Source organism: Mandrillus leucophaeus, unplaced genomic scaffold, assembly GCF_000951045.1.
Source record: "Mandrillus leucophaeus isolate KB7577 unplaced genomic scaffold, Mleu.le_1.0 Scaffold9, whole genome shotgun sequence".
NCBI classification, from domain to species: domain Eukaryota; kingdom Metazoa; phylum Chordata; class Mammalia; order Primates; family Cercopithecidae; genus Mandrillus; species Mandrillus leucophaeus.
This window is the reverse complement of record NW_012109807.1, coordinates 288,127-304,055: the sequence shown is the minus strand read 5'-3', so window position 1 is coordinate 304,055 and position 15,929 is coordinate 288,127. Positions and strand designations below refer to the sequence as shown.

At 44.6% G+C, this 15,929-nt stretch overlaps 1 protein-coding gene across 6 annotated transcripts in view; it reads right to left on the bottom strand.

Moving 5' to 3' along the window:
• Positions 1-6,976: 6,976 nt before the first annotated feature.
• Positions 6,977-15,929, bottom strand: part of FHL2 (four and a half LIM domains 2) — a 77,229-nt gene continuing 68,276 nt past the window's right edge. For all 6 annotated transcript variants that reach the window (XM_011969557.1, XM_011969558.1, XM_011969552.1 and 3 more), the window contains 3 exons: positions 13,689-13,858; positions 9,424-9,610; positions 6,977-7,584 (listed from right to left, as the gene is read on the bottom strand). In XM_011969557.1, coding sequence (XP_011824947.1) covers positions 7,433-7,584; positions 9,424-9,610; positions 13,689-13,858 — 509 coding nt within the window. In that variant the 3' untranslated portion in view covers positions 6,977-7,432. The remainder of the gene's footprint in view (positions 7,585-9,423; positions 9,611-13,688; positions 13,859-15,929) is intronic.

Below are 15,929 nucleotides of genomic sequence, written 5' to 3'. Positions count from 1 at the left end.
GGCTGGCGTGCAGTGGTAGGATCTCGGCCCACTGAAACCTCTGCCTCCCGGGTTCAAGCAATTCTCCAGCCTCAGCCTCTTAAGTAGCTGGGACTATGGGTGCATGCCACCACACCCAGCTAATTTTTTGTATTTTCAGTAGAGAGGGTTTCACCATGTTAGCCAGGATGGTTTTGATCTCCTTACCCTGTGGTCTGCCCGCCTCGGCCTCCCAAAGTGCTGAGACTACAGGTGCGAGCCACCATGCCTGGTGGGCCTTTTCTCCTTCTTAATCCCAGTTGTTCAATCTAAATAAAAATTTGAGAAGGAATCTGAAGAACATTTAATAATTAAAGTCACAGTATTCTGTGCATTAGGCAGTTTACTAGTTTTATCTTTTAATTCCTTGAAGCCTGGAGAAACCAATCAAAATCAAACGACTGGATTACTCTTGTAGAAGATCCTCTCTGTCTTAGTCCCTTTTCTCCAGCTATAACAGAATACCACAGATTAGGTAATTTATAAAGACCAGTTTATTTGGCTCCCAGTTCTGGAGGCTGGGAGGTCCAAGAGCACGGCACTGGCAGCTGGTGAGGGTTATTCCATGGTGGAAGGCGGAAAGACAGCAGTGAGTATGCAAAGCACAGAAGAACTTGGGCTGAACTCATCTTTCTTTTCTTTTAGTCAAGAAATCACTTCCATAATAACTGCCCCTGTGATAATGGCATTAATCCATTCATGAGAACAGAGCCCTCATGGCCTAATCTCTTCTTTAAGGCCCTATCTCTTAATACTGTGTCTATGGCAATTAAGTTTTCAACACATGAACTTTTAGGGGAGACATTCAAACCATAGCATCCTCAGAACATAGTAAGTGAGTAAACTGCATAAATGCTAATAGATGCCAGGGATGAAGTCAGTCTGCTCTTATTGTTATAATGGAGTTCTAGTCTCAATTTTTTTTTTTTTTTTTCACTGAAAGGTCACTACATACATTTTGGCATGTATGTCACGTGGACATTTCCTTCTCAGTGTTAAAAACTCGTGTATTTAGAGATGGCACTTGCCCCATCTCCATCTCTATGTGTAAGAAAAAATCTCATGTTTTAGGGGACAGTAGGCTAGGAGTCAGGATTTCTGATTTCTAGTGTGTTGGCCTCTTCGCAGTCTTGAGTAAGCTTTATTCTTCCTGGGCTTCCACTTCCTCCTTTGCAAAGCAGATGGATTTCACTCTTATCCTTAAGACTCTTGCAGATCTTATTTCTTGATATTTCTAGAATTAACCTTATGCTTATCCCTGAGCCTCTGTAATCTGTCATTTAATAACTAGGCAGAAAATGAGAGGTGCCCTCAAGTCTGAATGGGCATCACTAAAGATGATGAGAATTGAGTATATACTTTAAGTTTCTAAAGTAATATGATGAAGTGATACGCAAATTAATATAACTTTTATTTTGCTTTAATATAACTAGTTTTACAAAGTTTTGTCCAAAGGAGTTAGGGTTTATTTATTGTGCTGACTCAAAGACTTGAGGGCAGCCCTCTGCTTACAAATTGGATAGTGTCTAGTTGTAGCAAGTCCACAATGTGTAGTACATATACCTCGGGCTTCATTTTTGTGATCACAAGGATTTCTCTGCTAGTTTTCTAAAGTTCTGCTCTACTAACAGCACTGAGTTCTTTTGCAGGTATTCCTCTAAAGTTTTTCCAGAGATAAAGGGCTAAGGGCAATATTGAGGGAGTAGTAACCATTGTAGTTCCAGGGTACATTGCACCACAGCAGATAGATTTACTGAGTTTCTTGCCTTGTTCGTGGTTCATGTAGAATGATTGCCTCATTAGTGAAACTGTTTCTTTCACTTACTTCAGTGACTACATTTTCATGGTTTTGATTGAGGGTAGACTAGTTCTATTAAGAATTTTATAATATCCTGGCCGGGCGTGGTGACTCAATGCCTGTAATCTCAGCACAGTGGACCCAGTGTGGGCTGCAACAGAAACATCAGGCAGTAGAGACTGACCCCCAAAGGTTTCACATATTGTAATAATCAAAGATCAAACGAGTTGGCTTGCTGTTTAATGAAAAAAAAAGACAAGCTTTAAAGTAACTCAAAGTATACTCAAGTGAACTCAAGTTCAAAGTGTAACATACTATAAATTTTTAAAATTTTTATTGAGTTATAATAAAATGCTGTAAAGTTAGAAAAGTTCTAAGTTATATAGCTCAGGAGAAAAAAATGTGTGTGTGTGTGTGTGTGTGTGTGTGTATGTGTGTATCACTACCCAGAACAAGATACACAGTACAGCACAGGTGGCACGTTTTTCTGTAACGGTCCAGACAGTAGAAAATTGCCAGCAAGCCAATGCATAAATGAACATACATGGCTGTGTTTGAACAAAACTGTTTTTTGTTGTTTTTTTAAGAAAACAGAAGACCAGGTGTGATGGCTCATGCTGGTAATCCCAGCGCTTTGGAAGGCCAAGATGGGGGGATACTTGAGCCTGGGAGTTTAAGACCAGCCTAGGCAACATAGTGAGACCTCACCTCTACAAAAGATTTTTAAAATAGCCATGCATCAGCCAGGTGTGGTGGCTCACACCTGTGATCCCAGCACTTTGGGAGGTCAAGGCAGGTGGATCACCTGAGATCAGGAGTTCAAGACGAGCCTGGCCAGTGTGGTGAAACCCTGTCTCTACTAAAAATACAAAAATTAGCTGGATGTGGTGGCGGGGGCCTGTAATCCCAGCTACTCGAGAGGCTGAGGCAGGAGAATCACTTGACCCTAGGAGGTGGAGGTTACAGTGAGCCAGGATCATGCCACTGCACTATAGCCTGGGTGACAGAGCGAAACTCCATCTCAAAATGACAACCCCCCACCCCACACACACACACACACACAGCCGGGCATGGTGGTGCGTGCCTGTAGTCCCAGCTACTTGAGAGGCTGAGGTGGGAAGATCACTTGAGCCCAGAAGTTCAAGGTTACAGTGAGCTGTGATCATGGCACTACACTTCAGCCTAGGCAACAGAGCGAGATCCTGTCCCTAAAAAATAAACTAGGAAAGAAAACAGGCAGTGGGCAGAATTTAGCCCAGGGACCATAGTTTACAACCCATAATACAGAGTATTTCCAACATCTCGTTGGTTTAGTTTTGCCTGTCAGCATTTGTTTTATGTACTTTTGTATATGTATGTTTAATTTCCCAATTTAATAAAAAGTCTTAATCATATAGCTATATTATTTTACATCTAGCCAGTTTTCTCATTATCTTTGGCGTTCAGCACTTTGAATGTGGTGTGTCTGGGTATGGTCTCTGCATGTATCCTACTTTGAGTTTATTGAGCTTCTTAAATATGTAGATTCATATTTTTCATCAAATCAAATTTGGAGGCTTTTTCAACCACTAACTGTTTTTCTTCTTTTTCTGTTTTAAGAAGGTCTGACTATGTTGTGCAGGCTGGAGTGCAGTGGCCGTTCACAGGTGCTGTTTTCTCACACTGCAGCCTCAAACTCCTAGACTCAGGCAGTTCTCCCACCTCAGCCTCCTGAGTAGCTGGGACAACAGGCACGTGCCACTGCGCCTGGCTCATCATTAACTCTGAAAAATATTTTCTCCTGTTCTTTTTTTCTCTCTCCTAGCCTTCTAGTCCTTCTAGTCCTTCCATTACACATATATTGGTATGCTTAATGGTTTCTTACCTTTCTCTGAAGCTCTTTTCATTTCACTCTTTTTGCTGTTTTTCAGATTGTATAATTTCTGTTGTTCCATCTTCAAGTTCACTGATTTTCCTCTCCCAATTCAAATCTACTATTAAGCCCCCTCTAGTGAATTTTTCATTTCATTTAGTATATTTTTCAACTTCAGAATTCCATTTGATTTATTAAAAATAATTTTTATCTCTTCATTGGTTTGTTTGGTGAGTAAAGTAATCTCTTGGTATCTGTGGGGGATTAATTCCAGGACCCCCTACAAATACCAAACTCCATGGATGCTCAAGTCTCTTACAGAAAATGGCATAGAATTGCATATAACCTATTCACATCATTCCGTATACTTTAAATAATCTCTAGATTACTTATAATAATACCTAATACAGTGCCTACACATCACTTCATCTGCATGGATTCAACATAGGACTCAGCATGTGGAAAATCCAAGTTTTACTTTTTTGGAACTGTGTCAACATTTTTTTTTTTTCCTGAATACTTTTGATCCACAGTTGGTTGAATCCACAGATGAGGAATCTGTGGATATGGAGGACCAACTATAATTGTTCTCTTACCTTCCTTTTTTAGATATGATTTCCTTTAGTTCTTTGAACAGACATGTTTTTATGTTCAGCCAGTGTTTGGTCAGAGGTTCTGCTTACGCACTTTGAGCTGATAAGATTTCTGCTCTTTGCTGATGGACCTGTGTATGCCTTGGAGAATGCTTTCACGTTTGTTGGACATCTGATTGCTCCTGAGTGGATACAGCCCAGTCCATACATACTTCCCGAACCTCAAGGATAAACAAGATTCCAGGAGGGCTCCTCTTGGCTATCTCTTTCTCTGCTTTTCCATGTTAAACTTCTGGCTGGTCTGTCATTCTGCTTTTTGCTGCTAATAGCACAGAGTTACCAGCGCCTTCCTTAATGGTTCTCTGGAAAGATGTCTTACTGTTTTTGACAATCCTCTTAGGCAAAGATTTCTCAATTCTCCGTACCAAATACGAGCCCCCTTGGGCGGAACTGCTGAGTTGCCAGTCTCAGAGCCTGGCTCTCCCCTGGGGGCTGAACAGTGGCCTGCTTCTCCGGGAGTGACACGCCTTCTCTGTGAGTGGGTTGGTAGCCACCGGTCTTCTGAGATTGCCCCTCCCAGTGTGGAGCCTCCGCACTGGCAGGCTAGGGTAGGGGCAATTGGAGCTCTAGGATTCTCAGCCTGTGGCACCTGAGGCAGAGCCCTAGACCAGTATCTGGGGGAAGAGAGACCCCTTAATTTTTGGCTGCTTTGTCCCAAAGTAGAGTTTGTCACATGAAGCTGGGGAGTGGGGATGGGATGGGATGAGGCTGTGGCTCAAATGCCACAGACTCATTGTTCTTCCTAAGACTTCGTAGTGGATTTTCTTGAATGAATGTTTATTTTGTTACATGCCTTTGGGGAAATTTTCAGAGACTTTGCTTTGTGTGGTTTATATACAAGTAATTTCCTTCAGTAGGAAGAGGGTTGGTCAGCTAAGCCCTGCACACCACTATCCGTAAAGTCCCGTCAGTCAATGCTTTAAGCCTTGGCTGGGCTGCTTGGAGTCTGGCCTAAGTATACACGGTTCAGTTGTCAGCCAGAAATTTCTAAGTTCATGCAACACACTTGGGGCTCTCCTTTTCAGGATTTTCTTCCTCACTTTCCAGAGGCTGTTTATCCCAAACTCTGGCCTCTGGTTCCTCAGGCTAGTAAGACTGCAGGTTTCCTAACAGAGTTTTAGATCCCTGGCGGGGGGCTGCCGTTGGATAAAAGGCCGAAACAGGAAAATCACCCAGTGTCATTCTCTTCTTCCAAGTGTCTACCCACCTCCAATATCTGCCTGCTTTGGATCGTGCTCCAGTGTTCTCAACAATTAAATAAATATTTTGTCCAGAATGACTGTTAATTTGAAGGAGAATTAGTCCAATTGGAGCTATTTACTAGAAGTGGAATTCCCCCTAACCATTAATTTTAGAATGGGTAATTTAAGGTTGGGAGAGTCTGTGGTTTTAACGAGTACAAGTAAGATGTTCCAAAATGAAATTTGGAGTGCTTTTACTTTTATGAAATAGAAAACAGCAAAACAACTAACAAGGGATGAAATTATTCTTTTTAAGCAAAACCTCAAGCCAACTATAAATCCGAAAGACTCATTCCAGACATTATCAAACATTCTAACAGTGACTACCACTCAGATTAAGAAACTGATGTCACATATGCTCAGCATATATCAGACTTGATTTCCACCAAATTTTTCTGTTGCTTAGCGTATCATTTTATTATATTGCGTTGTCTTAGAAAACTAAGGACAAAAACGTCACTGATGCTAAAGAGAACTGTGCAGTGCCCTATCCCATACCTTGGCTCTGTGCTTCCCAACTGTGTACTGCTGTCTGAGATTATTTCGCAGACTACTGCCACACGAGCTCCGAATGTTATTTTTATTGTAATGACTGTGTGTCCCTCCTGCTTTACTGCCCTTTTCAGAAGCACGGAAGGCTCCCAGTGTGCCCTCAGTTGCGAGGGTGTCGAGAACATAAAGGTGAATAGGATGTTGTCTCTGGCCTCAAGTTGCTTATGTCCTTGTGCAGTCTTTCACTTTATGGAAGTCGGTGTAAGATGTGGATCCGTAACACTGGGACAGAGCCAGGAAGCGCTGCCAAGAAAAATGACCTGAACATTGGCTTCACTGTCAGGAGTTGATGTTACTGCATCAAATGCAGAGGATTACATTCCAAGAGAAAGAGTATGGGAAAGAGAGAGGAGGTGGCCGGGTGCAGTGGCTCACACCTGTAATCCCAGCACTTTGGGGGAGCAAGGCAGGTGGATCATCTGAGGTCAGGAGTTCGAGACCAGCCTAACATGGTGAAAACCCATCTCTACCAAAAATACAAAAATTAGCCCGGCATAGTGGTGGGCACCTGTAATCCCAGCTACTCAGGAGGCTGAGGCAGGAGAATCGCTTGAACCCGGGAGGCGGAGGTTGCAGTGAGCCGAGATTGTGCCATCGCACTTTAGCCTGGGTGACAGAGTGAGACTCTGTCTCAAAAAAAAAAAAAAAATTGGGAGAGAAGGTAGCAAGGAAGAGGTGCCTGGTGTTGACTGAAGGCTTCCTTTAAATAAAGGGTGTGATGTGATGCTATTCCAGTTGGCAATGCCCCAGGCCATTGGAACTGCACTTCATACAGTGACCATTGGACCATGCAATGAAGTGTTACTTAGACTCAGTGCCTCAACCTTTAATCATGATTTCACACACTGTGCCTGGCAAAAGATTTTGTTCTGAATAACTTTATTGCAAGTCACATAATCTTGGTTTAGACTTGACACAACAGGAAGCTACAGAGCTGTAAATACCAATTGGTCATTACCTTACTGAGTTTAGAAAACTTTCAAGTTCGTGGCATACATTAATTGCACTTAAATAGGTGTGAGAGAAAGATTTATAAAGACATCATTCAAAAGGATTTTTACATTTGGGTGTGCCTTACTCGATTACAAAAATTTCAAACCATCTTCCCACCTAGGGCCTAGGGCGAGTTTTCTCTTTCCCTGGGACTGAACTAGCACAAAGCACTAAAGGGTTGAAGCAAACGTGAGTATCACTGAGAAGCACTAGAAGAAAGTCTCGATGTGGCTGGAAGAAACCAGAAGGCAAGATTGCCTGGGTGAGAAAGAAAACATAAAAATCTGTGTGTGAGATCACAAGCAGCAACTTCTCCGTGTTGACTTCAGATGTCTTTCCCACAGTCGGGGCACAGGATGTCGTCCCTCTCTGTGAGGAAGCCACGCCCCACCAGTGAGAGGGAGCACTTCTTACAGTTAAAGCAGTCGTTATGCCACTGCCGTTCCTCAAAGGAGATGTATTTTGTGCCGCCAAGTCCTGTTAACAGAGAGAAAATAATACTGGATGAAGAAAATTAGAATCAGGCAACTGGGACTGAAGAAGGAATTGTGGTTTGATCCATTTCAAAGTTTGGATTGTGTAATATGGATAGTGTGAACTTCTAGTGACTGGGTGCTGGGAATCCATGTATAAATCAGATTCTATGCACAGCCTGGAGGATCCCGTGAATATCAGAAGAGAGATAGAAACTGGTTCCAAAACGATGTGATAAGTGCATCAAAGAATGCTGACTGTATTTGTTATGTGTTTTCCCACAAAATGAAACTCTGTGAGAACAGGAAGCAGATTTCTCTTACGCCTTCACTAGGTGCCTCATGTTGCCTGGTGCTCAAATTTATGTGATTTAATGATTGAAGCACCGACGGGAGTGTAGAAGAGGAAAAGTTAATCCTCCCTGGGGTGGCCAGGAAAAGCTTCACAGATAAAGCACGATGTGGGTAGGAATGAGGGCAGAGGAATATTGTTGCAGCGGGAAGATCCTGAGAAAGCTGCAGACAGAATGGAATCAAATATTTAAGGTACATTGGTCCCTGATTATAATACAGTTGGTTTTACCTAGTGTTTTTTCTCAGTGCTACAATAACCGCAATTCACATTCATATCTAACGTTTTACATTTAGAAGTGCTTTTATATAGATTGTATCACTTTATAAAGCTTAATGTTATAAACATTTACCTCAACAGAAGTTACTGCTGAAAACAGCATTAAAGATGAATATGTTTGGCAAAAGATTGCATTTTCCCCCTAAATGATTTCAAGGGAAATGTGGTGTATAAAGGACCAGAAACAGATATTTTAACGTAGGTAAACTGTAAATACTATGCTTTTCTTCATATTTTAATTTCACATGGAAATGTAATGAGCTCTGCATTATACGTGAGAGAACTGTTTTAGTGACCTGGGAAGGTGATTTAGCTCAGTTAGGTGAACTTGGTTCTAGGCCTGAGGGAAAAGAAAGTCAAGGACAAGCACACAGGGGGTGTATAGATGTGTTTCTGTAATGACACTGAAAGGCCACATAGGAAAGCCAGGCCACCGAGTAATCCACGTGTCTGCCACCTTCCTCTGATAGGGAAGAACCAGTCCACTGAATGCAGTGGGATTGAAAATCCCACATCATAAAACTTCTCCTGTGTTATTATGGAATACACACTTTTCTCTCCCCACCCAGTCGCTAATTTGTGTAGTGATATGTGGTGACCATCTAAAGGACTTTAGTGTGAAGTCATCTGTTCTCCACACTGAATTTCTCCAGCCTGCTTAATAGTCTAGTCCAGAAGCCTGGTCTGCCGGCCAGCCAGATTGTAGGCTCTCACTTAGCCAGATCATTTGGGGGAATACAATATGAAAAACTCCTTAGAATGTACCCTCTGCCCTCATATAGCTGTGGCCTTGTGGCAGAAATTTCCCACTAAGATGCTTTGGAGTACAACCGTCCCCCTAAGATGCTAGGGGACACTTCTAAGAAAACAGTACAGCTGCTAAGCCTGAAAAGGCCAGTTTTTATTGTGCGTACGTGGTGTCACAGGCTCACAGGCTGCAGTTTTAGAGATAATCCAACCCAAAGCAGAAACTAAACCAGAGCACAGGCCATATGGTTGTGATCCGGTGGGCTGCAGAGGAAGAATCATTACTTGCTGAAGCATAGCCAGTGCACCAAGGAGAGGAAAGCAGATAGGCAGAAAAGTCTGCTGTGTTCAGAGCCTGAGGGAGGTCTGGGAAGTTCACGGACATAGACAGGGTCACATGCTAAAATGCTAGGCCTTGTTCAAGCTTCCAATCCCTCTTCGAAGTGGGGACCCCGGGACACTCACCGCTGATGGGGTTGGTACACCCAGCACACTTCTTGGCATACAAGTCACAGAAGCAGTTCAGGCAGTAGGCAAAGTCATCGCGAGCCGTGAAGCGCTGCCCAGACAGCTGCTTCCTGCAGGCGGTGCACACAAAGCACTCCTTGTGCCAGGGCTGCTCGCGGTAAGTGACCCCTCCCGTGGTGATGGGCTGCAGGGAGGAGTGGGAGAGTTAGTGTGGTCTCTGTGCTTGGGAGACATCTTCAGTCTCAGCTACTGCCACTGCACGATGCAAGATCCTCATTCAGAAAACGTCCAGTTTGTTAAACATCACCATGAAGCTGCTCTACAAACCTCACAGTCACTCGTTACCCTCGCCACACGCTTTCATTCCAGTGTCATAGGCCCTGGCTTTCCCATTAGTGAAACTGGAGCTTGGGGGTTGCCCTCAGCCCTTCCCAGGGATGCTGGAGATCTAAGGCACAGGGCACCTCAGTGGCGTTGCCACCTTCGCGAGCAGGGAAGCAGCACAGTGGAGGGGTCGGGATTGAAGACAGCATCAAGGAGACCTGGGCTTGAATCCTAATGCTACTCCTTACCAGACCTGTGGCTGGGAGCAGGTCATAATAAAGATCTCTGCACCTCAGTTTTCTCATCCAGAAAGTGAGGGTGATGATGTTAAACAGGCAAGTTGATGGGGAATCCTTACTTAGAAGCCTGGTAGGGCCGGTGGCTCACGCCTGTAATCTCACGACTTTGGGAGGCCGAGGCAGGTGGATCACTTGAGGTCAGGAGTTCAAGACCAGCCTGGCCAACATGGCAAAACCCCATCTCTACTAAAAATACAAAAAATTATCTGGGTGTGGTGGTGCGCCTGTAATCCCAGCTACTCAGGAGGCTAAGGCAGGAGAATCGCTTGAACCCTGGAGACGAAGGTTGCGGTGAGCCAAGATCATGCCACGGCACTCCAGCCCGGGCAACAGAGTGAAACTCTGTCTCGAAAACAGAACAAAAACCCTGGCAAGTGGTATCCTCTCCAATGCCACTCATGAGCCTGTCTCTCCAGCCACTTACGGTAAAAGAAGGAAAAGGCTTAAAGGACAGCTGGGACTGGCACCTGCTGATGCCACGAGAAGATATGGGCATCTTGGAAGTTTTGGGAAAAATAAGCCAGATGCCTTCATTCTCACCTGTCTTGTGGTCTTAGAACATCTGTAAGGTGAAGCTGCAAAGCCACACAAGGTGGAACGGCCATCAGTACCTCAATTTTACCTGGTATTTTTCTCCAAATGTTGCATCTCACATTCTGTTTAAAAATGCATGCTTGGTGGAGCTGAGTAAGCTATCAGAGGAGTGTAGGTGGCCTCAGCTTGGCAAACAAAGGCCATGGAAGATGGAGTGCAAGCACCTCACAATCACGCTGTTTTGCTTTTTATTTTTTGAACATTTCAGAATCATCCAGTAATTCCTTTGGTCTTTACATAAAGCTTGTGAAGTAAGAAAGATACTAATTTTATGGGTGAGTAAACTGAGACTCAGAGAAATTAAAAAGTGACTTGCTGAAGAATTCATAGCTGGTTAATGACAAAGCAGGAGCTAGAATTCCAGACTCCCTTCTATCTTGTATTCTTTTCATTAAACCATGAATCATAAAGCATCTTCCTATAACCCCCCCCACTGCACAAGAGAATGAACACAAAACACGCTTGGTTGCAACGCATCCGTATGCATGCAGTAGCCTGTGTGTGTAAGACGTCTCCTCTGCCTGCAACATACATCCTCAGTCCTCCCTCACTCCGGATTCCATGCTTCCCACCCACATCAGCTAACTCGATGCCTCTCAGCATAGCATGATTTTCTCAGAGACTCCCTCCCTAAACGCCACCCTGGCCCCCAACTCCTCAGATGAGTTGAGGTCCCTCCATTCCACACTCTGCTTTTCTCCTCCATAGCACACTGCTTAGTAACGACTGACGGGTTTGACACTGGAGTGTACTTCCAGCTAGACTACAGTTAAGTGTCTGCATCTTGTCCAGCATCAGATCCCCAGTGCCTGAGAGGGCCAAGTTCATGTCGAGGAATGGATGCTTCTGGCGTGAAGGTTTTTGTGTGTATTTAACAAATATGCGCACAAAAGGCATGCATCCCAGAAGGATGTGTTGCTTTCATTTCCGCAAATGAATAAAGCACACACTGGAAAGATGACAGAGGAAGAGCAATTCAGATGAACTTCTGTTAGGTCTTGATGAGAAAAACAGACCAAAATGAAAATAAAAAGGGGAGAGAACAGGGAAGAGGGTTCCTAAAATAAAAGCAGGAATGAGACCTCAATCTAAGAATAAAGAAAAAAACAGGAGTTCGTGACCAGTCTGGCCAACAAGGTGAGACACCGTCTCTACTAAAAACACACACACACACACACACACACACACACACACAAAATTAGGTGGGTGTGGTGGTGGCGCCTGCCTGTAATCCCAGCTACTCAGGAGCCTAAGGCAGGAGAATCGCTTGAACCTGGAAGGCAGAGGTTGCAGTGAGTTGAGATCATGCCACTGTACTACAGCGCAGGTGACAGAGTGAAACTGTCTGAAAAAAAAAAAATAAGCATAAATGGAGAGGAAATTAAGAGAAAAAAATCTAAAATAACAGTAAAGAACAAAAGGGGCTAGGTGCAGTGGAGGCGGAGGCAGGTCGATCACCTGAGGTCAGGAGTTCCGAGATCAGCCTGGCCCACATGTTGAAACCCCGTGTCTTCTAAAAATACAAAAAAGTCGGCCAGGCATGGTGACGTTTGCCTGTAATCCCATCTACTTGGAAGGCTGAGGCAAAAGAAATCGCTTGAACTGGAGAGGCAGAAGCTGCAATGAGCCAAGATCGTGCCACCGTACTCCAGCCTGGGTGACAGTGTGAGATTCTGTCTCAAAAAAAAAAAAAAAAAAAAAGGAAACGAGAGAAAGGCTGAATGGAAATTGGTAAGAATACTCAGCACTTAGAAAAGGTGCAGGCAAGGGGGACATTCTTGCCCAGGCCAGCCAGGTACAGGTAGAGGCACTGGGACGTTTCTCCCTGGCCCAGAGGCAAGGGTAGAGGCCCCAAGGGCAACACAGCAGAAGCTGCGTGAGCAGGGTCAATGAGAGGATGAGAGCAAACAGAACCTGCAATGAGTTCCACAGCTGGCATTGCCCAGGGCGAGTGAGCCGTGGGAGGGTGCCACTCAACAGGCTGATGCAAAGCCTAACAGCACAGAGACGCTGGAAGCTACAGCATAATCAGAGTTGCGTGTGTGTGAGAGTCAGAGGGCACAGCAGAAAACTAAGCTTCACCCTGACGGGCACAGGTCGGGGGGCAACTGGGCAGAGAGTTGGCTTCCTACAGATAGGCAGTTCCCTTTCTTTCTTTAACCCTAACAGAGCCATGACTGGAACAGATCGAGTAGTTAAGTTTATTTATTTTTATTTTTTTAATTTTTTGAGATGGAGTCTCGCTCTGTCACCCAGGCTGGAGTGCAGTGGTGTGATCTTGGCTCTCTACAACCTCCACCTCCCGGGTTCAAGCAATTCTCCTGCCTCAGCCTCCCGAGTAGCTGGGATTACAGGTGTGCACCACCATGCCCAGCTAAGCTGTGTATTTTTAGTAGAGATGGAGTTTCACCATGTTGCCCAGGCTGGTCTTGAACTCCTGACCTAAGGTAATCCACCAGCCTTGGCCTCCCACAGGTGATCCACCAGCCTTGGCCTCCCACAGTGCTGGGATTACAGGCGTGAGCCTCCTTGCCTGGCCAGAGTAGATACATTTGATAAATGATCTGTCCCATATCCACGGGGGCAGACTTTTCTCCTTTACTTTTCTTCTCACATCCGTCTCTCTCTCCTCCCTGCTCCCTCCCTTCCTCTCCCCCTCTTCCTTCCATCTTTCTCTCCCTCTCAAGTTTGCAGTTGTCTTCTTGTTTTATTCATGGAGAGAAGCTGAACAAGACAGCTTTGGGATAGTGGCTCCCCTTCCCTCTAACATCAGGTCATCAACATAAGAATATATTTAGAAATGGTCTAGAAGAAGGCAGGGTTAAGCGATTTGATCACAGGAGCTCAACAGCGTTGATGTTTTTGAAAGAAGGATGGGCGCCCAGACCCAATGGATAAAGCTCGGCATGTAAGGCAGGACAGGCACAGCTCCCACGCCATTCAAGTATCACAGGTATCCTTGTTTTTGGAAAGAGAACTGACAGACATGGACCATGGAGGCAAACTGGCCAGGATGTGCAAGGGCCAAGGGGGAATCTGAAATACCTTTTTGCACTGAACGCACTGCATGGCATGTTGTTTCTCATAGCAGGGCACACAGAAATTCTGATTGTCTTTGGGGATGAAACTCTTGGTTCCAATTGGCTGCTGGCAGCGGTGGCAGATGAAGCAGGTCTCATGCCAGCTGCTGCCCTTGTACTCCATCTTGCGGGTACCTGTCATCAGGGTCAAGAGGAACACAGCAGAGTTATGCTTAGAGGGGCGTGGAGTCCCAGCAATTGCCTTCAGAGCTTGCCACCCTCTAGTTTTATGACCAGAGCAAGTGACTTCAGCTCTTGAAGGCTCACCTCTAAATGGAGGTAATTCCTATTTTGTACAGGGCATGGACTTTATCTTTTGGTTCACTACTGTACACCCAGCTCCTAGAACAACACGTGTGCATTTTAGGTACTTAACATGTATTTATTGAAAACCGTGGTTAGGAATGTTAAATCGAAAAAAAGTTAAGTCTGCCTCAACAATGCAAAGTATAAAGGGAAGTGTGGCATAGCTCCGACTAATTTCTATGGAGCATGACTTTTGGAGTCTAGGGACTGTATTCACCTACTGCACACCTAATAAAGAACGCCCTGTCTGGTTCGCAGCAGGATGGAAATGGCTGGCGTGTGAATGAACCTGGAACCTCTAACCTGATTCAGTGAGCAGCCTCTACAACACTCACTTTACGTACTGGCTGTTGAACCAAGTGGTGATGTATCTTGGTAATTTTATGCACTGTGCTAAGTGCTATAATTAAAACCTCCATGTAGTTTTTTTTATTTTCGAGACAGAGTCTCGCTCTGTCACCCAGGCTGGAGTGCAGTGGTATGATCCTGGCCCACTGCAGCCTTGAACATCTGGGCTCCAGGGAAATTCCTGCCTCAACCTGAGGAGCTGGAACTACAGATGCACACCACCATGCCTGGCTGCAATCTTCATGTGTTACTTGTACCTCCCATTTAGTAATTGCCTAAACCCGTGCCATCCATTGTCTTTTGAGTAACTATTAGCATTTGATCCGTTTCTACCATTTCTCCAAGTGAACTGAGGAGCTCTAGAGAACTGAAACACTTACGGGTCACCCCTGCCACCACCAAGCTGGACTCACTGCAAATGCCTGGTGTTTGTTGACTGATACTTGTTTTCATTTTTGTTTACCAGAAAGAAGTGTATCTATTTATAGTAAGAGATGATTCCAGATAGGCATGTAAACAAGTACCCTTCGTGTAAAGCAAATGTAAAGAAAGATCTGGGGAAATGAGTATCAGGGACAAAGAAACAGGGAAGTGTTGTAAGTGCCCGGACTAGCTGAGGGGCCTGGCCCCTGTGTGAGGACCAAATCCAGACTGCTGCCTGCTTTTCAAATGAAGTTTTATTGGAATGCAGCCACACCTATTCATTTACTTCCATGGTTTCCATCCGCTTTCATGCTAGATGGCAGAGTAGTGTGCAACTGTGTGCAGCTGTGCAGAGTTGTTGTGTAGTTGTGGTAGTTGAGTAGTTGTGACAGAGACTGTATGGTTCACAAAGCCCCAAATATTTATCTGGTGTTTGAAGGAAAAATGTTGCCAATCGCTGGGGACTGCGGCATGAGGGTCACATACATGTGACTTCTACTAGCGGTCAGGGAGTGATGGGGAATCAAGCCGACAGGGGGACTGCCCGCGCCAGACCAGGTGTAAGCAGCTGCAGTAACACAGGTGGCTTATAGGAGTCTATAGACTAGTCCGTAGCTCTCAACCCCAAAATCTTATGGTCCCAAGGACAAAACTAGTGGTTTTATTTTAGCTGGCTAGAAAGCTGGTCAGGAAATGTCTGTCCTCCAGTAATTAGGAATGTACTGAGAATTATCACATGATTGTTATTTACGATCATTTTCTCAGCTTCCTGTCCTTCCAAGACCAGACATTTGAGATTATATAAAATAAGCGGGGTGTGTGGTGGGGGGCAATGTGTGAGAGGGAATTTGGGTTGATGACACGCAGTGATCTTAACATTGAAAACTAAACTGTACAATCTATGGAATTCGATTGTGGGGTGATGAATCCTAAAACGAACATTACGTGAAGCAATGGAAATTCAAGTAAAAATAGTGGAAGGACTTTGATACACACTTCACAAAGATTTTCTTCCACCTCCATGCATACTTTTGTCACTTGCTCTTTGGATCTCTGACCTTCATTCTGATCAAGCAGCCCAGAAGCCAAAGGATTTTGCCAATGAATGTGGGGCAATTATGACTCTCGT